Source organism: Epargyreus clarus, unplaced genomic scaffold, assembly GCF_041222505.1.
Source record: "Epargyreus clarus isolate Ecla_fem2 unplaced genomic scaffold, WU_Ecla_fem_2.2 ptg000001l, whole genome shotgun sequence".
Taxonomy (NCBI): domain Eukaryota; kingdom Metazoa; phylum Arthropoda; class Insecta; order Lepidoptera; family Hesperiidae; genus Epargyreus; species Epargyreus clarus.
The window spans coordinates 6,441,066-6,469,044 of record NW_027332209.1 but is presented as its reverse complement, the minus strand read 5'-3'; the positions used below and the strand labels follow the sequence as shown (position 1 = coordinate 6,469,044).

At 33.9% G+C, this 27,979-nt stretch overlaps 2 protein-coding genes across 2 annotated transcripts; one reads left to right on the top strand and one right to left on the bottom strand.

Annotated features, from left to right (window-relative positions):
- Positions 1 to 372: 372 nt before the first annotated feature.
- Setd3 (SET domain containing 3) lies at positions 373 to 27,979 on the top strand. The gene is made up of 9 exons (XM_073075403.1): positions 373 to 745; positions 1,633 to 1,854; positions 2,203 to 2,291; positions 2,927 to 3,072; positions 23,076 to 23,184; positions 23,710 to 23,837; positions 25,368 to 25,567; positions 26,189 to 26,372; positions 27,188 to 27,979. Exons 1-9 carry the CDS (start codon positions 436 to 438, stop codon positions 27,291 to 27,293), a joined length of 1,494 nt encoding a protein of 497 aa, XP_072931504.1. The 5' UTR covers positions 373 to 435; the 3' UTR covers positions 27,294 to 27,979.
- Positions 3,122 to 14,733, bottom strand: LOC140743799 (uncharacterized). Its single transcript, XM_073075387.1, has 5 exons — positions 14,151 to 14,733; positions 7,333 to 8,103; positions 5,330 to 6,710; positions 4,523 to 5,110; positions 3,122 to 3,857 (listed from the first exon to the last, which is right to left on the bottom strand). Exons 1-5 carry the CDS (start codon positions 14,292 to 14,294, stop codon positions 3,358 to 3,360), a joined length of 3,384 nt encoding a protein of 1,127 aa, XP_072931488.1. The 5' UTR covers positions 14,295 to 14,733; the 3' UTR covers positions 3,122 to 3,357.

Here is a 27,979-nt window from a genome sequence, read left to right as displayed (position 1 = left end):
ATAACAGAGCTATTATTTTTAATTTATTTATTTATTAAGTCTAGGTTTAATGTTATGCCTATCATTTATTTAAGTTTTATATATATATTTAATGATTAACAATGATTAATGTATGCAACATTATACACTTCATCAAATAAATCATTTTATTTCTGTAAATCATAATAAAATTTTTATACTTCTTAAAATTTGTTTGCACTTGCTACAGCAAGTATCCAAATACCTAATTGTCATTGTCAGACGTGTCAGTGTCATGTGTCACTCCAACCAACACCAACCAAACGAATCGACATGAAAGGAAATATTGTTTTGTACTATTTATAGGGTTTCTAATATTCTCACGTTTTAGATTCAAATTTATTCAAATATTTCTAATTTTCTATTGTCCTCAATATTTTATAGTCATTTTCGTGGTGAACAGGCGAGTTAACAATCATGGGTCGTAAGCTGCAATCGAAGCAAATGTCTAAAAAGCGAAACGCTGAAAAAGAAAATAGTAGATTTACTTTACAAAGACGGAAAGAACTTGCCGTTCTAGTGGATAAAGTACTGCAGTTAACAAGCATTTTTCAAGCTACGGGTAACGTGTCTAGGAGTTGGGAACTGCATTCACAAATTGACTCATTGATAAAGGAAATCATCAACATTGAATCCTCTGTTATCAGTAGAAACGAACGAACACAGCGACAGTCATGCATCGAAAAGTACCTTAACTGGTTACGAGAGAATGGAGCACAATTTGAAGGTGAATGAATACTTAATTATGTGCTATTAATTTTATTTTAATGGTAGACATTTTCCTGCTTCAAGTGCGGCGGTGTCTTCGTTCTATATGCATATTACACGTAGTCCACCTAATAGTAAGTAGCCACTACTGCAATAAGCGTGGTAATAGTCATCTATCACCAATCCTAGTTAATATTATAATGTCCTTAGCAGTATGACAACCAGGAAGATATTACTGCCACACCCAATTCTAGCGTGGAGTTATCCTGCATGTAAGTGCCGATGGACTTATATATGAGACCACCATCTTATTCTTAAGGAGTGTCAACACATTTGTGATCAGCTTCAGGTAGAAGTAATTTCTTTTAGTTTTTAAATGCGTTGGATAGCATTCCATTAGCATTCCATTAGCGTTGGATGCGTTGGATATCCAACTGAACTGGTGGAGCATATATTTATTATTTGTTTGTTTATTTATTTATTTAATCAAACTTACATCTAACATTACAGGCTAACCTAATATGTTAGTGCAGTGAAACAAAATTAGTAATATAACATTGATAATTAAATTAAATATGAGACTTAAAAAAATCAAATTTGGCAAAAAATCACTAAACATCAAATATAATTAAATTAAACAATAGTCCAAGAATAATAACAATATTTGACTCTTATATTGTTATTATTCTTGGACTATTGTTTAATTTAATTATATTTGATGTTTTGATTGATGTTTACAAAATGCCAAACTATAATATCAATTCTAGACAAATAATAAAAATAAATCAAATCAATATCAAATTTAAAAACAGGTGTAGTTTTATTTAACAATGCTAATTGTAAGAAATGTACATACAGATTTTTTACATTACAATTCTAAAATGGTTTTCTAATTATATTTTACAGGGATAGAGATAAGCGAGTTTGAAGGCTATGAATTAGGTTTAAAAGCAACCAAAGGCTTCACTGAAGGGGACCTGATTCTAACTGTACCCACCAAAGTTATGATGACAGAAAAGAACGCACAAGAATCTGAGCTGAAGACGTTCATAGATGTGGATCCTCTGATGCAAAATATGCCGAATATAACCCTTGCTTTGTTCTTATTATTAGAAAAAAATAATCCAGGTAAAAAACACTAATTTTTTTTCAAATATCTTTTTTTATTTTTCTGAAAGAGCATTGTGTGGAATAGAAATTGTTCCCCAAGAAATTGTTACCCAATTGCAATTTTATTGTCTCTTACTACAAATGTTTATTATTTATCAAAAGTGGTCCTTCAGTGGACAATTAAATATACTCCATATAATGTACCCATTAAATGAGCTAACTTGCTAAGGGCTTAAAGAAGATGGTTATTCAGAACCTTATGAAATATATGTAGAATAACATTATGTTTAATGCAAGTTAATAGAGTTTAATAATTTTACATCTTTTTTTACTGAAACTGTATCAATTATATATTTATCATTTCAGAATCATTCTGGAAACCCTACATTGATATATTACCGAGCAAATATTCAACTGTCCTCTACTTCAATTCAGAGGAGTTAGCAACTCTTAAGGTGAGTGAACCATAGCAATTGTTATATTCCTATAAGCATTTGAAGGTGGTAGAATGCTTTGTGGTTCGACTCCGGTGGAACCACCGCCACACCTATTTCTGCCTCATAACAGCAGTGTTAAGTGCTGCTGTGTTCTAGTTTGAAGGGTGAGGTAAGGGAGACATACATTTCCGAGGAGTTCCAACTTAGTCCTCAGGGGTAGCGGCGCATCTGTGGCCAACCTCAGGTACCTAATCCTGTCTGGGGTAGTTTACAGACTCCCATGGGTCTTGTCCATGCTTGTCTGCTACTAAGCCTTTTTTTAATTTAGAAGTAGCAAACGAACATGCAGTCCTTTTGATGGTAAGTTGCCACTGTGGCCTATGAACAGCTGTAATCATCCCCAAATGATCCCCATCCCCAGATGAAACTGATCTTTTACCTGAGGTTGGCCATGAATGTGTTACTACCTTGAGGAAAAAGTTAGAATGACTCCAATAAATATGTTTCTTTTACCACACCCTTCAATCCGAAACACAGCAGTGCTTAACACTGTCATTATAATACAAAAAAAAAATATTAATAATATAATTGAAAGTCTTTTCACTTGTTGTCTGTATAGCTATGTTAACTCATATTATGTTTTAATTTTGCAGCCATCACCAGTATTTGAGGCTTCATTGAGGCTCTATAGAAACATTGCAAGACAATTTGCCTACTTTTACATTAAAATCCATTCAGTTGCAAATGATATGCCAGTGTTGAAGAAACTACAAGATATATTTACCTTTGAGAACTATAGGTAAGGAAAAACAAACATACTTTACATTTTTTATTATTAGAAAACTGTTTACAGCTACTGCTAACAAACAAAACTACTCGTGAATTATTGCACACACCATGTCATATCCGAATATTAAAGGATATGGGAATAAAACAATAGATTTCAATTATTATTTTACATGAGAAACATATTTTTCATCATATCAGATCACTACTTTACGCTATTCTATAAGTACAACTAAAATATTTATTTAAATAATACGAAACTATGGAATATTCTCAGTCTAAATTTGTAATAAGCTATCTATTGGAAAGGCTTTCTCAAAGTGTCCCACATGTATTCAGGAGAGTCATTACCATTGCGTGTATCTAAAGTATCAATTGCGTAGATGTTAGAGGATGAAATCATTGGACTCTTACTACGGGTGCTACTGTTGTTCTTATGACTCTTGCGATTTTCAAAAACTGGTGTCGGGATTCTATCTCTTCTCATACTCTGTTTGTCTCTGAACATGCTTCTCTGTTGTTTCCATTTAAATGTAGCGTACGTTAATAGAAATAATACCATTGCCAACCCAATAATACTTGCCGTGGCTACAGTCACAGATTTAGCGCTGTTCGATCTTGCATCTGACTGCGCGCGAGGAAATTCAGTTCTTTCTTGGGCGTGGACTTCGATTTTCTCATCGGAAGCTGCGTAACTATCAAAACCTTGATGCAAATTATTTAGAACTATCAAACCATCGTCACCATCCAGATCGTCATCTAACATGATTTTCTTTATTTCCTGTGATGGAGATATATCTGTAAGAAGAAAAATGTATCGACTTACAATTTAAAAAATAGTCTTATACTTGTATATGGTAAAATTGATGTGCCAATGGGTCTTCCTTGTCATAAGACAGTGTAACTTGTACTATAAATAACTTGTACTATAAACTTGTACTATATTTAATAAAACCAGGTGCACCTATTAACAAATATCTACACCACATTTTACTTTTTTTTTATAATATAGGAGTAGCAGACGAGCATGCAGTCCACCTGATGGTAAGTGGCTACTGCCACCCATGAACAGCTGTAATCAACCCCAGATAGGATTAGATATTCCTACCTAAGGTCGGCCACAGATGCGCCGCCCTGAGGACTAAGCTGGAACGCTTCGGAAAAGTCTGTGTCCCTTACCACACCCTTCAAAACGGAACACAGCAGCGCCTAACACTGCTGTTATTTGTAATTTATACTAGTAGCATATGATGATATGTTCCGATTTAAAAACAAACAAATATTTCATGATGTACTCCTGTTCTATTCGAAGTAGCTTGATGTCTTTGGATAGCAGTGAAAACTTAACATTATTTAAATTGAAGCCACTTTACTATAACTATTGCTAGTAAAAACTACCTAATTTGTGATTTTTCTGAAACCATATTAAAACCAAGACCCATATTATACAGTATTTCAGTTACCTTTTGTTGTCGTTTCCACAACCTCGTTAGTGTTATTATTCTGACCTCGATGCATGATCGCAATAATTTCTTTCCACGTAACTAAATCTTTGTCGGTTTTTAAAATGCGACTTTCTCTAGAAGTAGGAGTTAATTTTTTCTTGTTTTCTTTTGGTGGCAGTGAGCTGGTTTCTATCGTCTGTTCTTCAAACTCATTTTTATCAGAGTCCATTTTCTTTATTTTTGTATAATTATTGAATAGTGACATGATTCCCATATTTTCACCATTCTCATTTACATTGTTTCCAAAATCCATTACTACTGGGATATTTAAGTAGTGCAATTGTGTTGAATTTGGTTCGATAGTCGTAGCTTTAGCCGTGGGATCATGTAAATTGGCGTCTAATAAAGCCCGTAGAGGATAAGTCTCCCTCGATATAGGTTCAATTAGTGATTTTGAAAGAAAGGGTTCAGGTGGATTTGGTTCTCTAGAAGCATTATGGAATATGTCGGCTAAGTGAATGTGACTGGATCCACGTTCCCTGTGTTCTACCAGCTCATTAATAGTCATATTTCTCTCCATCAAGATCTTCGAAAGCCTGGCGCTTGCTAGAAAATAAACATAAGTGGGGTTACATTTCTCATTAGGCGCACAGAAATTAGACACGTAAATTATAATACATAAATTACTTAAAAACAATTTACGTAACATTTGTAAGTAATCCAATAAGTATATCAAAAATCAACTATCCCAAAAGCAGGTTATCAGATCACTATTATAAATTTTCATTTCTTACAACGATAAATTGTAAAAAATATTACACTTACTACGCGTATCGTTAAGAATTTCTTCAATTTCTATTTTAGCTGTTTCTTCTGTATCCAGTATTGCTGGATGCGTTGCATATGTTGTAGAATATTTAGTCTTAGGAATCTTTGTCGGTTTAGATTTTGTTTGGACTTTACTTGAAGATTCTGTTGTCATGAAGTCTTCTAAAGTTGTAAAATCTTCTTCGTCACTACTAGTCGTTCTTGGTTGCACTTTGGCTATAAATTCGGAAGCAGACACTAAATTAGCCATTCCAAATATATCTTTCATAGCATAATTTTGAGTTGCCTCCGTGGTAGTAGTCTTCTGTTTCAGCCTTTTCCGTTTTAGCCTATTATTAAAAGCTTGTCTCCTTAGATCAGAAGCTTTAACTACTGATCTTGAAACTGGCTTTTCAAAAGGCTTTTCCGTCGTTGTAGGAGTAGTAGTACAAATAGTAGTTGTAGGCGTGGGAGTTGTAGTTGGAACATTTTCAGTTTCAGTAGTGTCATCATCTAATGTGGTAATCGTTTGAATTGGTTCGGTGGATGTGCTATCACTTTGAATATTTGTCATACTTGTGTCGTCTACCTCTGTAGCATCAGTTAGAGTTGATGTTTTTTTCTCATCAAGCAAACTATCCTGAACTGTTGTCTCTTCTGGAATAGATGTCGTTGTTACTTCATTTGCCAATATTTTATTTGATTCCTCTCTTACATTCAGCTTCACTCTTGTGGGCATTACATCTTTCCATTCTCTAGATCTAGACGTATTTCTACTAAGTTGATATCTTCTTGATGTTAATGCTATTAAATCTCTATTTAATTGTGACTTGTATACAGTATTATTCATAGGTTTCATTCTTAATTTTCTACGAACTCCTACCGGAAACTGGCGCCTTATTAGGGATTTTGTAGTAGTTATTTCAACATTTTCTTCAATAGTCGTAGGATTTGTTTCGCTTGTTAACTGATTTGGTTCGTTTGATTTTTCTATTTCCCTGTATTCTGGTCTTGATGTTGTCGGTTCTATAACCTTTTCCTTCATATCCGGTTTTAGTGTACTACCCATACTTTCATCTCTAGCAGTTTTCATGGTTATTGTATTTCTGACAGATTCGATAGGTTTTGGTTCAACATTTCTATTCCTAAATCTTTTATTTTCTTTCTTAATTTCCGTACTCTTATTACTTATCGTTGAATTATTATTGACTTGACCTACTAAGATTGAAGAATCATTTTGTGCTGAATGATCCATTTTAAGTATTGAAAGTGCCTTTTCCTTTCCATGTAGCAAATCAACTAAGGACAAATTGTGTTGTTGTAAAATTTCACTAAGACTTCTACCGTTTGATCTTTTTAAAACTTCCTTTAACGTTTGCGGGTCCAAGGGTTCATTGCTCTGAAATTATAGGTTTTATTTTTTTAATACAACAAAATATAACTTGGTAATACATATTGTGATAATAGTAGTACATACATTGTTAATCTACAAAATTAAAGCGACTAGCGTGTGTATTTATTTTATTAATATAAACATTTATGTATATTTAAAATAGAACCAAACTAACGATGATACTGTAATCTTGTTTATTTCATTAAAAATGTTATGTTAGATGTGTGACTGGATAATAGTTACCAAAGTAGATTAACATGTACAATTAAATTAAACATGAAATATAAAGTGACCGTATGCAAATCTAGAGAGTTTAGTAACAGCTACTTAAATACTCATATGAACCTGGAACACTCTTGTAAACGCTGCGCTTTTTGTTGAAATGATTGATCGATCTTCACAACGCATTTAATTATATTTTTTCGAAATAATTTTGTAGAATAGTTGAATAGTACACGATATATCTGTTAAATAATTCGTGAATTACTTAACTGATTTTTTACAGTTAGGACAAAATTAAAAAAGTAAGATTACGATCAGGTGGACTGCGAGGTCGTTTGACACTTCAAAAAAGGTATAAAATATATGTATATTAAATAAATAAATATATAAATTCATAAATAATTACCTCGGCTCTTTCTCCCTCATTAAAAACATTCGTTGATTTTTCACTTAATTTTTCATGCGTATCTATCATGTCTTCAGTAGGGGTTTGAATTGGGTTTATTTCTAGAGAAAATTCTGACAGCGATTTGTCCTCTTTATCATCTTTTTTAGTATCTGAATTGTCATCAGCTTCAGTGTATTGAACATGTTCGTCATTAAAATTCGCTTCTTGACTTTTGGGTGGTTCTCTTTCGTCTGACCCACTTTTAATAACAGTATCATCATTTTGCAAGTGTATTTCTCCAGCGCTATAGTAATTAAGTTTGTCTTCATACTTAATCGGTTCGGTGGGTTGTATGTATGTCTCGTAATTGATTTCTTCTGTGTTTTCATTTGGCCTGTACAGATTAAACTCACTCAATTCTCTCCAAGTATCTTCAACTGCTGGACGCTTTCGCTTATGTCCTCTTTTTCTTACTAGTGGTCGATTGGCATCTACGGTTTCATCTGTCCATGTATTTAAACGTTCCGTTTGCCCCGAATCAAACTGTTTTCGTCGTCGTCTGATTACACCAGCTTGTTGATTAAACTTCTCATGTTGATAAGGTCTATACTCTTCATGATATACATGCCTTTCTTGTGGTATAAGATCTTCGTCAGGAGTGGGTTGCGGTCTACGTTTTCGTTTACGTACTGGCCTTCGACGTTTTGGCGGTTCCTCCTGGTGGCTTCCATCCCAATCAGTTGGCGTAGTTTGAATCGCAACTGGTTCCGTGTCCATTATTCTCCAAGGCTGAAAATAACGAGAAAAGGGATATTCAGTTACATAAAATTAAATAGGATTTGGATTGCTGATAAAAGTTTTGACATATGAGACATATTCAATATACATGTTAAAATTATGTAAGTATGTGTAGGAGATGACAAAGTATCTGAAAAGCAGGTGCGAACCTGAATAGGTTCGCGTGTTATTATGAAATCATAATACCGTACTGCTTACGCAGAGACCTAATTTTGCACATTTCTTTAGTGTTTGAAAGTAAAATTATTGCATAATCTAACGACAATACCGTATGCTCCAAATCCTACGCATTGTCTGTTTTTTAAAGATTTCCGTGAATCCCGTGTGAGCCAACAATGTAAGTATGCCGCAAAAACTCATCGATTACATATAATGGCATTATAAATGCGTACTGAAGTACTCGCGAAATACCAGTGCTCGTAACGGAATTTATGTTTAGTTTCTGATTTATCATTGCATTTGTTTCATTGATATATAGGCTGTTTCATGATGCTGCGACATTTTTTTATGTCCCACTGCTAGGATCCAATTTAGTGAAATATAAAAGAGTGGTAATAGTGTTATTTAGTTCATTGTACTCTAATAGTGTTTTGCTATAGTCACCATTTTTTGTGCGATTCGATTGCACTAGATGATTAGTGTCGCAGATAGACCATGATTGACCATTTTATGGGTTAAACTTAATCACCTATGATATCTACTAAAAGAGTGATGTACGTTTCGATCACTGCTCATCATTTGAAATATTGGTATTGAAGACCTTATTAATATGCCAATATTTTCTTGAATTTTACGCCTGATTATCACGCATATCAAGACAATATCATATATTTACAATTATATTAAAGTATACTTTACTAATTAGTTCGTAATATTTTAACCAATTATAGTTTATTCCCATTATTTTGTCGCATTGCTTGCCACATAATATTCATAGCAATGTCAAATTTTAATTGCCATTGCGTCTTATGGACCACAAAACTGCAGCTACACAGCTGTTATAATTCAAACAGACGCAAGACTCAAAGACACTTGTAAAGCAAAAAAGGTAGGGAAAGTCAACGTCATCTTGTAAAGCAAAGTCAACACACTATTAATCCTACGACAGTGATCAATCCTACCTTTAAAGCTACCTATTACGATACGTGAACGTAAGCGACTGTACGAAACATAAGACCACGGAAGTCTATCGATCATTGAGATTCCAATAGATTACCGATTATCCCGTCACGTATATTCACAGTTTGTTTAAGCAGACTGTTATCTCATCGTTAACGAAGAAAGCCGTTACAAAACAGGTGTCATAATACTAAGAAGAAAGTTGAAAACGACCAACCGGTTTCGCGCGGGCTGGACTTAAGGCCAATGGCGTATTATCTTAGCTAACGTTGATACTGGATTGAAATTAAATTTATATTTAAGTGGTATTTATTGATATGGACTTGATGGGAATTATTTTCAAACGTAGTATTTGCGCGTTAAAAGTTTCCGTTAAAATTAAGTGAACCTATATTTCGATGATTGTTCGAATGTTGTATGTACAATTAAAATATCAGTATAAAACACCATATATGTGTCTGTAGATGTATAATAAAATATAAATACTATTAACAGCAGTAACAGCAACAGTTGTTAATACACAATAAATAACAGACTTTTAAAATTCATGAAGGTCAAGTACTCTGTTGAATCGTTTTTGATGATATCTGTAATTATTATATGTGTACTTGAATAATATGCTGTGCAAAGACAAGTACACAAATAACTTAACCCAAAGCAAAAGTCTAAATTATTTTTTCATATATCTGCCTAAACTAGGATCGAACCCAAATCCTAATAGAACTGTATACGTCTACGGTACGGTATACAGTATACATCTAAAATTACCACCTTTATATGATAATAATATTTTGCACTGTTATAAATTGTACAGATGAGTAATACATAGTACTCAAATCAAATCAAATCATTTTTTTTTATACAAAATAGGTTCTTTACAGAGCACTTTTTGAATGTCAATACAACTACCACCACTTCACAAGGTGTTTCGTTATGGAGAAGAAGCGGCGAAAGAAACTCCATAACACACACATCTTTAAAAAAATACTATTAAAAAAAAACTATAATTATATTGTTCGGGTGGCAACCCTAGTGACGCCAGTCTTAATATACACTCACGCGAAAACAGTTGGCTAATAAAAAAGTTAATTATCTTATAAATTAATTTATTACATGATAATAACAGATTATGTAAACTAACATTTAAGAGTATACGAAGACGACGGATATTCTCATAAGCATATTTTTTTTTGTCTTTTTTTAATAAAACAATGCGACTGTTACAATGTTTTGCACAGCTTATTATCATATTATTTCACTTTAATCAGTCTAATATGTAAATACTAGTATACTCATAGTACTAAGTACATATATTCGCAGTGATGTATTTATGAACACAAAAGAGTTCAAATGTGAATAATTTACACATCCTTACTTGCCGAAGGATTTTTCTATAAAATAGAAATAACAGGCGAGCTTGTAGTTCATTTTATGTTAAGTAGCTACTGCCGCCCGACAAGACCAGATTCCCACCTGAGGTCGGCCACAGATACACCGCTACCTCTGAGGATTACGCTAGATGCCTCGGAAAATAATGTCTCCCTTTAACCCAGAACACAGCAGCGCTTAACATTGCTGTTATTAGGCAGAAATAGGTGTGACGGTGGTGCCGCCGCAGTCAAACCACAGTGGTTTCTACCACCCTTAGACCACGAAGAGCTACTATATGGTCGGTGAAGCCAAAGAACTCGACGATCGCTGGGATATACGATCAATAGTATCAATAAAGGACATGTGTTAAGAAATCAAATGCATTATGATAAGAAAATTGAAAGACCTCATTTTATGTATAATGTATTAAAATATTTCAATATAAAAAAAAACATAATATATTTATTTTAAGATAAGCAATATTTTAAGCCGCTTTCTCCTGATGCTATAAATAGTATTAAAGGATCATTTAAATTTAAAATAATATATTTTCATCGATAACGTTGGATCAAGATGTTATATAAAAAGAATATTAGGGAGATAACATAGACTTTTACTTATCGTTTACTCTGATGAATATACAATTTATATTGGCCCATTACGAGCCGTTAGGCTATCACTGCTTATTTAAAGGGGTTCGTTTCCCAAATACGTATCTCTAACTTTTCACGTACATCCTAGAAAAATGAGGCCATTTTAAAGATGTACACGTATTAGAGTTTTAACTTTTTGTAATCCAAAGTTGTTTGTTCGAGTGCACTTCATAAGTAAAAAGTTGAAAAGTTAAAAGACTCACAGTTTAGCGGATAGTTAAACACCATTTAAGATGTAATGTTCTTGCTTGAAATAGCGTTGAATGGAAAATAAGTTTTTTTTGTTCTTAAGCTCTATTTTTGTAATCTGCAGCGATTTGGTAGAGAATACTCTACCACGCTACGCAACGTCAATTGATTATGAAAAGTACATAGTTTTGGTTTAGTTATATAGCGCTTTAGATATACACATGCCAGCTGTCTCGGAAATATGTTCGCATCAAAGGGGTCGATACAAAATGTAAATCCATAGAAAATTGAATGTCAGAAATGTAGAGCCATACTTCATTCGCTCCATAACTAAACTTATTTGCAATTAGCTTAGCCAATCGTGTCCCTAATCGAGTTTTATGTCATTTCACCCATCAGTGTGCCTAATTAATGTTTAGTATACAGCACGCTCTACTTATACGGCTACGATCTAGGCAGACCAGTTTCTAGTCCATCTAGACCTGGTTCAATATCCGTTTCCTATTAAGCCTCGGTCCTTTCTAAATAGTTATTGAACTTGACGTAAAGGGACATTAGGAAGCGATTTCACTCAGTGACTAAAGGTCTGTAAGCTCATTAAATTATACAATATGCCAGCGTAATATAATATATTATGTATACATCGGCATATAGGCATTTGCATTTTGTTATGCAACTCGACGTAAAAAAGGCATGGTACGAGAATGTGTTTGCATATTTTTATGAATGGTATCGAAAAGGAAAATGTTAAGTAATAGTAAGTTAAGTAGAGGCCCCGAAGACAGAACAAGTTAGTCTTAAAGCACAGATATGTTTTTTTTATAAATATCACCAAAAATATACCTGTTTTAATTCATCAAAAAGGAAACATATTAATGGCAAAATAGTGTTCAGTACAAAAAACCTTAATAAATTTAACGCATACAAAAATACAAGTTTTCAAACTCCATATGAAGTCTATCAATCTGCACTTGGCCAGCGTGATGGAAACACATATTACACGCCTACACCCCTTCCACTCTGAGAAGGGACCCGTGCCCAGCAGTGGGATAATAATTAACGGTAATTTACGACGACGATGGTTACTCAACCGATTCAATATACGTTTTCCTTTTAGAGTCATATGCATCAATGAACCGTGAACCCCAAGTCAGCTTTGTACTGACATAATTGTGAACCCAATTTAATTGAAAGCCAGTTAATTGACAGTCGCGTATTAGGGTTCCGTACCCAAAGTGTAAAGAACGGAACCCTATTACTAAGCCTCCGCTGTCTGTCCTTCTGTCACAGGACTATTTTTGGAATCGTAATAGATACTTGAATTTTTAAAAGACACGTATAACGGTGGTCGCTATAACAACAAATGCTAAAAGTAAAAAAAATCTTGATCATGTCGCCATACAAAAATCCGCTATTTTTTTGGCGTTTTTTGCTTTATCTATGTAACCGTATAGGTAAAATTTTCATAATGCATTATTTTAATGGACGCAATAATAACGATTACTAAAAATAAAAATAAAAAACATGAAAATTTTGGTGATGCGGAACCCGCCGTGTGCGAGATCGATTTGTACTTGGCCAATTAATCACATTCACATGTATCAATGAACCATGATCGCCATGTCAGCACTGTACTGTACCCTTAGTATGAATTTTTACGTTTTTACAAAAATGACTATTGTATGTATGTATTTGTTTACGTATTTCCGATACATTTCCGATCAGCGCCCCTAGCGGACTGCATCAGAACTGATTGGAAATGTATGGGAAATACGTAAACAAAGACAAAAATAGTCATTTTTGTAAAAACGTAAAAACTCATACTAAGGGTACTGTCATAATTGTGAACCCAATTTGATTGAAAGCCGGTTAATCGACACGGGTGATATAAGTCGTTTATTCGAATTACGTTCTCGCTTTCACGTAATCAGTATCATTCAGGTTTGAACGACCGCGATATTACTACGGTAATGCCAAAAAACTTTGATCGCAATTAATCACTTCCATTGGTTCTGCGAGCTTCATTAATAATTCTGTTATTTTTTTTCACCAACGAGTTTTATAGAATTTCATTTCGTTCCTTTTAAAATAATGCGTACAATACCTACCTATTATGTATCGAGTTACTATTTTAGTTAGTTTTGTAGGTACGTGTGAGATGTATGGAAAATCACAAAATAAAAAAAATATAATGCATTGCGATTTGGTATATAATTTACGCATGTAGGTGTTACGCATGTAATCCTTCGTGTGTAAGTTTTACTTTCCTGTTCTTAATTTTGCATTTTTAACCGACTTCAAAAAGGAGGTGGTTATCAATTCGGCCGGTATCTTTTATTTTCTTTTTTTTTATGTATGTACACGAATTACTCCGCCGTTAGTAGACCGATTTTAATAATTCTTTTTTTATTGTATAGAGACGAGCTGGAAGTTGGTCCCATTTAAATATGGTTATCAATGTTAATAACGTATTAGCTATAAATCAGTAGCATATTTAATTCCCTATGATTTTCTATACCACATCGTAAAAGCTTAGTTATAATTGAGTCAACTATTTCCGCGACGACAATAAAAAACGAAATATACTTATTAAACTTTACTTTGAAAAATTGAATTCATAATAAACTTTAAAAAAAACGAGACTTGTTTGATTAGAGAAATATCTATGTTAATATTTTTCAATATATAGCACTTTTAAATAGTCACCTGTTCGTAATTTGGAGTGACGGTTTCCAAACGTCTCGGCCGGAGGTCCCGGTAGGCGGGCTCGAAGTCCTCCTCCGCAGAATGTACGATGATCACCAGGGCAGCTAACGTGCTCAGCAACGGCATGGCTCTCCAAATACCCATATTATACCAACAATTTGAACCCAAACCGCACACGTCCACAGATGATACACTTAAACTTCAAACACTAAATCTTTGACGTAAAAAAAGTTAACCGTGATTTGTGTTTATTTCGAAGTGTAGAAAAAAGAATAGAAAGAAGAAACGAAAAATTACAAAAGAAAATTTCGTTAAAAACCGCACATGCACTGGTTTGTTGCAACGAAACTTGACTTAAGCCGAACAATCAGTGGATTTTTATTCCCACATCCTAGTCGTTTATTTGTAAACAGTCCGTATCGCGGTGTTGATAGTAGGCGACGGCAATTATTACTAGTGAACGAATGGAGAAAAATTCAAGATTTCTCGTTAGAATTTCCCCCTTTTTTATTTGATATCGTGAAAGTGATGGCGTTCGCGCGGCACTCCTCGGCGCGTCCGAGTCGCAGACTGGCTCCATACGGGGAGACTTTGCTGAACTTAAAGCATACTTAAAAATAATACCTTTTACATAAAACATAGAAGCTTTACCGTAAATGGATAGTTGCACATAAATGTAGGTAACACGAATTAAGTTTATTAAAGTTGACGCAGCTGGAAACATTTGTAAGGTATTTCGTTTTCTTTAGGATGTTAGAAAAGATTTAATTGATTTCTACTACAAGAAGAGCTTTTGCAATAGGAATGCGACATGAAATAAAAAAAAATGGGGAACCCCATGGTGGTGAAGTAACTGAATTTTTTTATAATATAGAATAAGTAAACGAAATTCTAATGCATGGAAATCTGTATATAACCCGAGGTTTAGATTAGGTAGGTTAAGAATAGAGTCTGAATGGCCAAGTAGACTACAGATATGATGCTACGCCTGAGCACTAAGTTAGAATGCCTCGGATGTGTCTCTCTCGCATCAAACCAGAACACAGCAGCACTTAAGACTGTTGTTATAAGGCGGAAATGTGACGGTGGTGCTTCGAGCCGGAGTCGAACCCAAACCGTCCTGCAGTCCAATTGCCCCAGCTTGGCGGATTTTAATTTATGAGGTCTTTTTGGTATCGTCTAAATGCGAAAATTACTTAAGCCATATTTTGAATAGTCATGTTTATTGTTTTCAACCGGCTTCAAAAAGGAGGTTCTGCATTCGACCGTTTTGTATGTAGGTTTGTGTGTATGCTTGTATGTCGGCGATTTTCTCAGAAATTACTGATCCAATTGGTGTGATGTTATCAAACCAAATCATATCTTGCAAGGAAGGTTTTAGTATAAAATTCATTAGAGATTTTAATAACTCTAGTAACAATAGTACTAACATCGAAAATCTATAAGAAGGAATGTAGCGTGTTATAATTGGAAGTACCATCAAGATTTCCATGTGTGAGATTGTCCGATCACTGATCATACTATTATGTGAAACGGAATGCAGAGACGCGTCGCGCCGCCTCCCAGCCGGAATGTTTCCGACGTACGTGAATTATCATTGTTTATACAAATAAATCAATGACTGATATATTAGTTATTACTGACAATAGCGTCGTGTGAACAAGCGTAGCAACTTAGCTGGTTAATTGAATACTCATGTGTAAACATATCGATAGATTACGATCGATAACTGACTTCGGAAACAGGAGATGTCATACGTTTTTTATTTTTGAAAATTTATCCGTTTCCCACAGTTAGGCTTATCTTGGAGGCTACTATTGATATAGACTGTATTTTCATTCATTATATATAAGAAACTATTTAAACTCAGAAAATTTCAAAGTTTCTTGCGTAAAAAATGCAAAATTAATATGAAGATCTTTATAACATATCCAGTATTTTCTAGTGCTAGTATGCGGCAACATCGAGAAATCATTTAACAGCTTAGTAAAATTAAACCAGTCTAATTATCGAACTTCCACTACGTATTTAGCATATTGAGCAACATTTAACTAGGTCATAATGACAGCCAAACTTTGTAACACCTATGTAAAGCTACCAATAACACCAAGTTATAGCTATGTTATAATGTAACATTCATTTGCTAAGCTTTTTTCCAACCTAAAATCATAGATTAGTAAAGATACTTCGCCGCCTTGAAATTGACTGAAGTCACAAACGGCTTATTAGTAAGTTCTTTTTTTTAATTCTTGACAAATAAAAACATTTTTAGAGAAAATTTACGAATAAATAACTAATACTGCGTAATTCACATAATACATAAATAATCATTTCAAATATTTTAGGGACATTTTAGCACGGAGACACGGCAAAACTTTTTACGCAACTATTTCAATTCTCAAAACTGGGTATATTTTCTTGTTAGGAGTGAGTAATCTTTACTAATCTATGCCTAAAATATAAACAATTTAATTTTTTGCCTGTTGGCCAGTGTTTCCTTGTTTGTCTGTCTGTTTATACGTCCGTTGAAACAGGCGAAACCACTTGTGGAAGCGCGTTTAACATAAACAACTTTATTCGCTTAGCAGAACGCAAACGCAACGCGATTTCCCTGCGCAGCGTACGAGTTTGACAAATGTTTTTTCATTGAACGCAACTCTTCCGTGTTGTCGGCGTATCGAAGACAATTTCAATTTTCACGCCCACTTGCTCGTTGGTATTTCTCTCCGTCCGTTTTCTAGCGGTCGTACGCGAAGTTCCTTACGCAATCATCACAAACAAATAATTGGCGAAGTGAGAGTCGAAAACGCACACGGAGGGTTCCGTTCTACACAAATTTCTTTATTATTTTTGGTATTTGTTATCATAGCAGCCATAGCAATGAATCCATTATAAAAAATATACGGTCCACTATATAATATATAAAGCGAAAACCGCCGACAAATAACGGATTATTTTATGGCAAACCCCATTTATTTTCGAGTTTTTATTATTTTCAGTATTTGTTGTTATAGCGGCCACCGTTATACATACTATGTAAATTTCAATTTAATGTATCTGTCTATTACAGATCAAGAGATAGAGCCCTGTGATAGACGGACAGACGGCGGAGGCTTAGTAATAGTGTTCTGTTTTTATCCTCAGGTTACGGAACCCTAAAAATATATAACGCCAAGCGTGAATTTGCACGTTTGGCGACTGTACTGTACGAACGGATGTGATTATATAACTATGTTATTGATTTTGTGTGTTATCATAATCATTGCCAATAATAAGTACCATAATATAACGTTATGCGTTTGTTGTATGACACTACTGGTTATACGCGGCTTTACTTTCTTTTTTGTGAGACCATTATTATTATTACTTTCTTTTTTGTGAGACATTTATTATTTACATAAAATTAAGTGAGGTTGTGTGTAGTAAAAAGAGGATTATGCAACATATTTTTATATTTATGAGATATCGTAAATTAAACAAAATATGAATGTAAATTTTAAATTACGCGCATGTTTTATGTACATATCTTGATTGTGAGTTGTGACATATCATTACGTCATTATATAATACTTATTAGCTTATTTACGTCACTGTTTAATTTTTTCGTAAATTCTTTTAAACGTTTCTAGAAATTTAGTTTAATTTTTGACAACATACTAGTTACTGACTTTGTTAGTGAAATCCGAATTTCATAAAACGTTATATTTTTTTTTTATGTGTGTAATTCAATAAAAATACTACCAATGATATGGAAACTTATTGCAATGTGAATAAATAGAAATTAGAAAATACGAGTAGAAATAGAAATTCATAAAACGTTACTAAAAAATCTTTGATGTAATTTAATAAATAATACTATCAACAATGTGGGAACTTTGGAGACAATATTCAGAAAATAGCATTTTTTAGCTTTTTACATTAGCTTTTGATTACTCCCGTTATAATAAAAACAATAATATAATTTACCACAAGACTATGCATTGATTTCACTGGTGATTCAATATTATCTCATTCCGCTGTACATTTTCTATGTCATCGAGGTAATACCATGGTTGTTTCTAGACTCGATCTCGTTCAGGTAGGGTCGACAAGTCCAATAATTCAGTTAAGTCATCTTGACCTACTGTACCCGAACATAAAAGGCGAGTCGTACAAATTATGTAGGTGATATAAACCAGTTTATTTTGTGTTACACTTTTTGTGTTTAATTTTATTTTGCTTATGTCATAGGACTTTCCATTCATCTGGAGTTTGTAGAGCAGTACCTAGGTAGGTACAGAAGGTTCTGTATTTATTAGCATAATATTGGATTATTGCTATTTCATCTTTTCTTATAAGAAAGACCTCTTCTTCTTCTGTCTTCTATTTATCTGCTAAAGATTTACGACGCTTATTATTAAAGTCTGATGTAATATTCAACTTGATTGTACCATCGAAGACTGTTGAAGTCGGACTTACTCTTCAGGTTAGCCTTATTATTAAAATTAGTCTTATTATTGAAGTGAAAGTAACTATTGAAGTTACCGTTTCTTTTAAAGTCTTCCTTTCTATTGCAATTGATATTACAATCCCAGTCCGTGATACTATTTAATTTAAGTGTGTTGTAATCGTGATCAATTCAATTACCATAAAATAAGTTACGACAATTTAGCGGACTAGGCAACCCTGATACGCCATCAAACCATCAAACGCTCCTCGGGTCATTGTTTCCATCACGTCGGTTTCTCACGAGACGCTCTTACTTTCTGAACAGCCAACATAATAGTAGCATTCGTTCAGGGAGATCGCTGCACGTTCAGCAAAAAGCTCGTTACTGCAAACGATGGCAAGCGCGACATCAAAATAGAACATCAGATGAGTTGTTGCATTTGTTTGTTTTGTTTGCAACACACTGCAACCATCATGCTACGACATGTTGCGATGCTAGTAATTACAGAGGGTTAAGTAAAAGAACATTTTTCTTGTTCGTTCTCTAATAGGTATCCATAAATTAGACTGTTTAGATTTTTTGGCATGAGCTTCACTAGTACCATCTCGTCACCGTCTCATCTCGTTATGTTTTCTCTTAATATTCCTTCTATTGTTTGTTTTATTTTTGTCTTTAAAAGTTAAAAGAAATATTTATGTCTCTAAACATATTCCCGTTATATCATTTGTTTACATTATGTGTGTCTATTCAGACATTTCAGATTGTCTTTATCTTTAATTCAACGCTCTATCCTAGCTGAATTCATTTGTTAATAATCGTTATTAATGCAAACATCAGTTTGTTTGTATATTGGTTTATTTGTTCCTCTTTCACGGCTCAACTAATTTTCTTAATTTTACATAGTAAAATAAATTGCAAATTTTTAAATAAGATTGAATTCAATTTTATAAATAGCGTTAAGAATAAGAAATGCTAATAACCATGGGAGAATTGAGAGGGAACTAGCCGGCAAATTATAAAAAATACCGTATCCACTTATTTGATTTCAAATCTTTCACCCAAAGCAATATTTTCCCAATAATTACTATTGCGAAACGACCGCGTGCAAACCGAGTATAATATTTGCACTTACTTCATCGGATTACTCGTGATTAGAAAGTTATTGTTGTGATGTTTCCTATACAATCGAGACACGAGTCAATTTTGGTTGGAAACCGCATTTCAATTTAGTTTATGATAATTTATTATGATGTACCTACTTATATCTTTATGTAACTTTTATCAGCATCTACTTTGGGTAATAAGTATACGGAATTCCTTAAGTTGCATTTTTATAAATAAAACCTTATTAGGAGTTATTTGCAATTGAATTTTAGCATTGTGTAGATAGCCTGTTATTTAGGCCCGTTATTAATTATTAATCTACCTAGTTTTCTTTTAGTAAAGGTCAGAAAATGACAATATCTCTATGTGGTATGTAGAAGTTGTCAAACGTCGATCTTTAATAGGCAAAATATTGGTTAGATTGTAAGACAAGATTACGTAAGGTAAGATATACTATTTATTTCATATTTTATTACCTATATTATCTAATAGATCTTTGGACCACGTCGCCCTAAAATTTAGCTCCTGTCATACCTATCAAAGGAGCTAGTATCAAGGTGTAAATAGGTGTATTTACGTTAGATAGTCTTCGAAAGTTCAATTGGCAAACAGCTAGTTTCCGATAAGGCCCATTTCCACAACGCATTGCCAATAGTGACCACAACTCATAAATATGTAGATAGGATTTTATGACATCGGTTACGCCCAATTAAACTCCAATGCCGTTGTACTGAGTAAAAAATATGTAGCACTCTGTTTTCGTACGATTCTCTGTGATATTGCACAATGGCGCGTATAGTTAAGAAAGCTACATTTTTTTTTCAATTAAATACCGACGGATGTTGGACCTACGTGGTTCCGTGGTAACTTAAGGTTTAGATTGTAAGGATTTTTGTAATATACTTTCTGAATTTGGGTCTTTATGTACCTACATATCCTCGTGTGTCAAATGCACAATATAAGAATTAGTAATATTTAAGTATATAATTAATATTTAGCGCACAGCCTTTTAAATGTGTACGCATAGTATTTTCTTTAATATCGTAATCCGAAGCTTAGGGCACTTGCTATTCTAGACATTTATGAGAAGTTGGTTTCGGTTGGTTTTCGCCAAGAATTAAACATATGTAATTTGACAGATAGGCCCTACTCGGTATTGTACAGAATAAGTAACTAGAAAAAAAACATTCGATTTTGCTTAAATGTATTGTGTGGTATTTCATATGAAAATACAATATTAACCATTAGTAAGAACTTAATTACGAACGCAAGCTGTAGTAAGCGCGCACTCCAAAATGTTTAATTAAAGTGATACTTTGTGATCTTTGAAGCTCAATTACGCATTACAAAGAGTGAAAATACACGTTTGAGATGAGAAAAGTAAAAGTACACGTATTGTACTATCGTGCTTCTGTACAATGGATGATTGTATTGTTTGAATTTTTTGAATGGCTTGCGTAACTCTAGTTACATGGACCTAGTGTAGATTTGTTGATACCATCTAAAAGTAGTTTAGGCTGTAAAATTAGTATAAGATACCTACCACTAACTACTAGTGAAGACTACTACTATAACTGATACATAGTAGTATCATTATTGCTACTGCCATAAATGTGTTGTTGCGTAATATATTTAGGTACATTTTTATTTGTGTTTTTGTTGCAATATTTACATAACGACGGGTCCTACATAAACTGGTGCAAGTGCGTTTTCACAACTTTACAGTAGAGCGATTTGAATGTTCTAATGCGTGTAACTTTAACATTATTCAACGTATATAGTTACAATTTTAAAATGGTACAATTGAATCCTTTTGAAAAAAAAACTGCATTATACGTGAATAATGTTAAAGTTACACGCATTAGAACATTCAAATCGCTCTACTGTAAAGTTGTGAAAACGCACTTGCACCAGTTTACGTAGGACTCGTCGATAAGCTACTTGGCGTTAATTGTTTTTGTTTTTTATTTTCAATAAGGATATTATACTTTTGCGGTCCGGGGGTCATGCCAAAAACTTAGTTTCTCAGTATTTATAGCAAAATTTTCAATAATGAAACATTTTTACTCACATGAGATAGAGAATACCTACCTATAACACATACTCATTATTCCTTACGTAACGGTTTCTACCGTTCAACTCTTAAACGTGCCACGTTAATAAACTTTATCTTAGAAGTTTAATATTTTTATTTAAGTATATTTGTAATTTATAGAAAGATAATAATCATAGTAATAATGGACTCTACATTTTTGTTTCTTGATTTTTTTATTTCTTTCCTGTGTATATCCGGCTTATAACATAGCTGATTTCATGATATTTTTGTGTTACATTAATATACGTAACCCGTTTACATAATCCATTTAATTACTGAGTTTTCGTGTTTGAAAGTAACCGTGCTTGAAAATATTTGTGGCCAATTTCACTCATTAGTCATCAAGTTAATTAAAGTATCATATTACTGTCATGTCATGTCAAGAAATAAACTTTGATACATAACCGGCACGTTTCGGAAATAACTGATTAATTTTAAATTAATTGCTATATCATATGGAGGTACCCGTGTTTCTTCGTGTGGTATTTTTTATAATATGGGAGTAGCAGACGAGCATGCAATCCACCTAATAGTAAGTGGCTACTGCCGCCCATGGACATCTGTAATCAACCCTAGATAGGATTAGATATTCCTACCTGAGGTCGGCCACAGATGCGCCTCTACCCCTCAGGACTAAGCTGGAACACCTCGGAATGGTATGTGTTTATAAAATAATGTGCATAAATAGTTTTCCATTCTTAAATCAAGTAAGAATTATGTCTATATCTCACAGTTGGAAAATAAAATAATATGGGGTTTTACCCAACTGCGGAGGGTAATGTTTTCGAACATATGCATGTATGTCTCATTCTTTAGCACGCCCTATAGCCTAAATGCATGATGAATTTTAACAAATGAAATGTCGTCGGATTCGTCTAAATGTTATTAGTGACGTAGATTTTCATGCCGTCGGATTTTTGTTATTAAAAAAGTTATCATTTTGTAGTATACCCGACCACATTTTGAATCTCACAGAAAAAAAGTACAAAAACATGTCGTTAAACGCTATGTAAAAAGTGTACCTATTATAAACAATGAGATTATTTGACTGACAAAACGGTGTGGTCTGAAATGTGTGTTATGGAGTTTCTTTCGCCGCTTCTCCATAACGAAACGCCTTGTGAAGTGGTGGTAGTTGTATTGACATACAAAAAAGTGCTCTGTAAAGAACCTATTTTGAATAAAAAAAATGCTTTGATTTTGATTTAGTTTACATCCTAGTAACATAGTTTACATCATAGTAATGTAGCTATTGTGTTTCACCGCGCTCTATTATATGTTATTTTTACCTTTTCAGATGGGCAGTGTCGACTGTGATGACGAGACAGAACAACATACAACTGTCCAACACTAACACTACAGCCTTCATACCTCTATGGGATATGTGCAATCATGAACATGGCAAGGTATTTTTGGGTTCTTAGAAAGTTTTTAAAAATATGTAGTCGCAATTTGTTATTTTTTCTATATTAGATACGATTATGATATAACGACACGGTTCTTTCTCAGAATGAGAGTAGTTCTGGCTAGATATAGCCTACCTTGATGGCTAAATGCGGATTAGTTAACTTGTCACACTTTAAGATTTTTTAGAAGTTTACATATTTTGACGTTTGGTAAAATGAAGACAATATTTTTTTACAACACCGACATCTAAAATCGATGACACATACGGCAAGCAAATCGTGCAGAATAAGCTACAAAGCTTTTTTTGGTATGATATGTTTAGATATAACACGTTATGTACATACCAATCTTTTTGCAATCTTTTTTTGTTAGTAATTTATTTATATACATTGATACACTCACTTTATCATTTAATACGCCAAAGAAGTATAACTTCTTAAGTGCGTACACTTGTTTTCAAAGAATCCTCAGACGTGTACGTGTCACATAAATTGATTTTAATATTATAATATTTTCATTTTCAGATCACAACAGACTATAACGCAGATCTAGATAGAGGCGAGTGTTACGCTCTGCGCGACTTCAAGCAGGGCGAGCAAATCTTCATATTCTATGGAGTTCGCTCTAACAGCGATCTGTTCTTACATAATGGGTATGTTTTAGTAAAAAATAGAGTTCTTATATGTACCTACACATATAAGCCTGCCAAACTTAGGCATGGAGTTTTTTTAAGGATTTGATTGCAAAATAAATCGCAAACCAATGAGACTCATAAGTTTGCCATATATGAAATAAGTCGAGAGTAAAAAAATAATTCCCCTATTTCTAAAAAAATGCTGTCCCTTTGAAAGGTTATGGATGGAAATAAGTACATCTTTTTAGTTTTCGAGGGGGCTCTATATTTTATAAATCCTGAATTATATTCTTTAGTTACCTTTATTATGCATAAGACATTATTGATGTTGAAATTCTTCTATAACTTCTTCTATGACTCTTTTGTTTGTAGTTCCTTGAAAAATACTAGTTTTTTACTTAGAGAACACTTATAAAATTGTAAGATCTAAAACATCTTATTCTGAAGGTGGTAGAACCTTTTTGTGGTTCGACTCCGGTGGCACCACCGCAACACCTGTTTCTGCCTCATAACAGCAACGTTAAGCGTTGCTGTGTTCTGGTTTGAAGGGTGTGGTAAGGGAGACATACTATTCCGAGGAGTTTCAGCTTAGTCCTCAGGGGTAGCGGCCGACCTCAGGTAGGAATATCTAATCCTATCCTATCTTGACTACAGACGTCCATGAGCGGCAGTAGCCACTTACCATCAGGTGGACTGCATGCAAAAAAATATCTTTGTGAGACAAATATTTCTAAAAATGTTAAATTATTTTAAATAATATGTAGTGTATAGGTGTGTAGAATACTGATGTAACATTGTTTTATTTTCAACGCTTTGTTGATGATACAATCTTATGTGTACGGTATGATGTAACAAATTGTTACGCTTTTTGCTTATAAAATACATCTCACCTCGCTGGAATGTGACGCATTCCAAAGTATTACATTACATTATTTGTATTATATGGATAGAATAGCAACGTAAATGTTAGGAATGGCAATAAAACACTGGTCAAACACACAAACAGACAAAAAATCTAAAAATGATAGAAATTACCTACTATTATTACGTATTCTTGCAAATATATACAGACACTTGAAGCTTGCATTAATATTATATGTATGTTGTGTACTATACTGGGGGTTCGAAATCTGTCAATCTGTCGTATATATGTACAAGTATAAGATTGTTTGTACCAGATATGTACTCGATTTGAAATCAAAACGCATATATGCTTTGGCTTAAATACCAGTATGTTATGTCCCTCTGCAAGGTCAAGGGTTATTACTCAAACGTTATTACTCCTAAATTTTAGAAGGTATACAGACCCGCGTGGCAGAGCGGTCACTATACCAGTCTGACGCGCAGTGGCTTCCGGGTTCGAACCCCGGGTAGACAGAAATCTAAATGAATTTAGGTTTCTGTTTCTGGGTCTGGGTATTTGTGTATTGGCACCCACGATACAGGTAATCCTAGTGTGGGGCTGTGAGTGTAGGAAGCGTTATTAGCGTTAGCGGTACCTACAGGAAACATTACATCAAAGAATAACAATGTTGTTTTCAATTTCAGGTTCGTATACCCAAACAACCAGCACGACAGCCTCAGCCTGGCCCTGGGGGTGAGCTCCAGCGACCCTCAGCGAGAGACGCGCTTGACATTGCTCACCAAGCTGGGGCTGGCCGGCATCACACACTTCAACCTCTACCGGCCGCCGTCGCCGATAGGCCCCGAACTGCTCGCCTTTATACGCATATTTAATATGAATCAGGGTTAGTTTTACTTTAGCCAATAGTTGCAGATTGACTCGTTACAAGGATTTATTTCTGTCTAATAACAACAGTGTTACACGCCGCTGTTTTCTGGTTTGAAGGGTGTGGTAAGGAAAACATACTTTTCCCAGACGTTCCAGCTTAGTCCTTGGGTAGCGGTGCATCTGTGGCCGACCTCAGGTGGGAAACTAATCTTATCTAGGGTTGTTGACAAATGTCCATGAGCGGATGTCAATTATAAACTATGTCTTGCGCATACATAGGGCATACATTTTCAAATCCGCCTTAAGGGCCAAATCCGAAACTTATATCTCATAGTTTCACGAAAAATGCTGAAAGGAGTAACGAAGTCGATCTTGATAAAAATTAAAACTGCGTCATTAGATTTTTTAAATCATTTTCCCTAGCCGAACAACAATCGATTTCATTTTGTAAATTAGTATTTGTTGTCATAGCGACCACCGTTATGCATTCTCTGTAAAAATTTCATGTGTCTATCTATTACCTCCCAACACCTTAAGATATCAATAACTACATATGTGAACAAAGTTATTCACGTTGTATTTTATGAATTATATCAATACGTCCTATAGAAATATCAATAATTTCTTATTATTGCAGTGGAACTAACAAAGTGGTCGAGCCAAGGATTACCCGGTGATCTGGTGTCATCAGACCCCACCAGTTCCGAAGCGGTTGGAGCAGATATTGACAAGCGAGCCTATACGTACCTCTTGACTCGATGCGGGCTCATCAAGGCGTCTTATAAAAAAGATGGCGAAGACATACCTGATTCTACACATAGGTAATACTTGAATTTTGAAAAAAAAATCAGTGATAGCTTAATGGGTAAGAAAGTCGGTCTCTTGATGGGGAGGTCCGAGGTTCGAATCCCAGGCACTCCTAGCAGGTCCTCTGATTTTTCAAAGTAAGGTGCGTATTAGCAATTAATTATCAGTTTCTTAAACGGTGAAGGAAAACATCGTGAGGAAACCAGGCATACTACAGAAATCTTTAAAAAAAAGTTTTGAAAGGTATGTGATGTATACCAATTCGCCCTTGGCCAGCGCGGTAGAATAGGGCCTAACCCTTCTCATTCTGACAGGAAACCCGTGCCCAGCAGTGGAACGGTAATGGGTTGACGATGAATAATTTTGAAAGAAACAAAATACTTATAGTTTCACTGCCAAAGTTATTTTGGAACTACATACATGAGCGCAATGCGGTGTTGTTTTAGTTTCAAGAGCAGAAGGCTTATTTATATCTGTGATCCAGTAAGGTTAGACTTCTGTACTATGTATGGTTGTTGCATAAATGATAGTGACGTCATAACTCAGGTACATATACTTTGCTCTACCTGTCTATAACTTGGCAAAAAAATGGCGTTTATAATTTCGTATCCTTATTTACACTATATCAAAAATATACATACATAAAAATACCGTTTAATATGCCTGTCTACTTGTATATGTCTGTCTACTTTTTCTTACGATAGTACTAAATTAATACGAACGAAACTTTCGTACAAAAATAGGGTATTTAACTAAATTTTTCTCCGAAAAATATCCTTACATTTTTAAATATCAATTATTTCAACTATTATTCCTTTTTATGTTTCAGAAAAAATATACAACTGCTCAAAGAATGTGAAGTACAAATATTAGACGGTGCCATAGAATACTTAAAGGACGTACTACAAAAACTACCCACTTCCACCGAAAAATAATGCAATTTTTATAGAAAAATCAAGTAATCGTTGAACAAATCATGACAGTATTGAAACATTTATGAAATGTACTCTATTTAGTGTTCTTTGTTACGTGTAGTTTATTTTATATCATGCCTTTAGGATTACAATGACGTTGAAAGACTGTAGAAGTGTAGTTCGACCTAGGGGATACCACAGACATAACTATTTCTAGCGTATTGTACTCATAGATTAGTAAAGATACTTCGCCGCCTTGAAATTGAATGAAGCCACAAACGGCTTATTAGTAAGTTCTTTTTTTTAATTCTTGACAAATAAAAACATTTTAGAGAAAATTTACGAATAAATAACTAATACTGCGTAATTTACATAATAAATAAATAATTATTTTAAATATTTTAGGGACATTTTAGCACAGAGACGTGGCAAAACTATTTTACGCAACTATTTCAATTCTCGAAACTGGGTACATTTTCTAGTTAGGAGTAAGTAATCTTTACTAATCTATGATTGTACTTAAGAACTGTCTTAAGTTCTTAAGGTTGCCAGCTAACTGACTTATAAGGTGATCTTAGCCCTCGGAAAAGGCAACGTATGTAATCGGCTTCTAATAGAACTGTAATAGAAATGTAAGTGCAAATAATATGCACTCGAGAAAACTTGCATTTAATTCAAAAATTGGAATTTCTATCATTTATTTTCTT

Bases quoted from the DNA above. Each gene is read 5' to 3' on its own strand.
- LOC140743799 (XM_073075387.1), bottom strand. From the start codon at position 14,294: ATGGGTATTTGGAGAGCCATGCCGTTGCTGAGCACGTTAGCTGCCCTG. The intron at 8,104-14,150 runs GTGACTATTTAA...CGTTATTTTCAG, and splicing joins TCACTCCAAATTACGAACAG to CCTTGGAGAATAATGGACAC. The intron at 3,858-4,522 runs GTAACTGAAATA...TTCTTCTTACAG, and splicing joins TGTGGAAACGACAACAAAAG to ATATATCTCCATCACAGGAA.
- Setd3 (XM_073075403.1), top strand. From the start codon at position 436: ATGGGTCGTAAGCTGCAATCGAAGCAAATGTCTAAAAAGCGAAACGCT. The intron at 2,292-2,926 runs GTGAGTGAACCA...TTAATTTTGCAG, and splicing joins AGGAGTTAGCAACTCTTAAG to CCATCACCAGTATTTGAGGC. The intron at 26,373-27,187 runs GTAATACTTGAA...TTTATGTTTCAG, and splicing joins ATACCTGATTCTACACATAG to AAAAAATATACAACTGCTCA.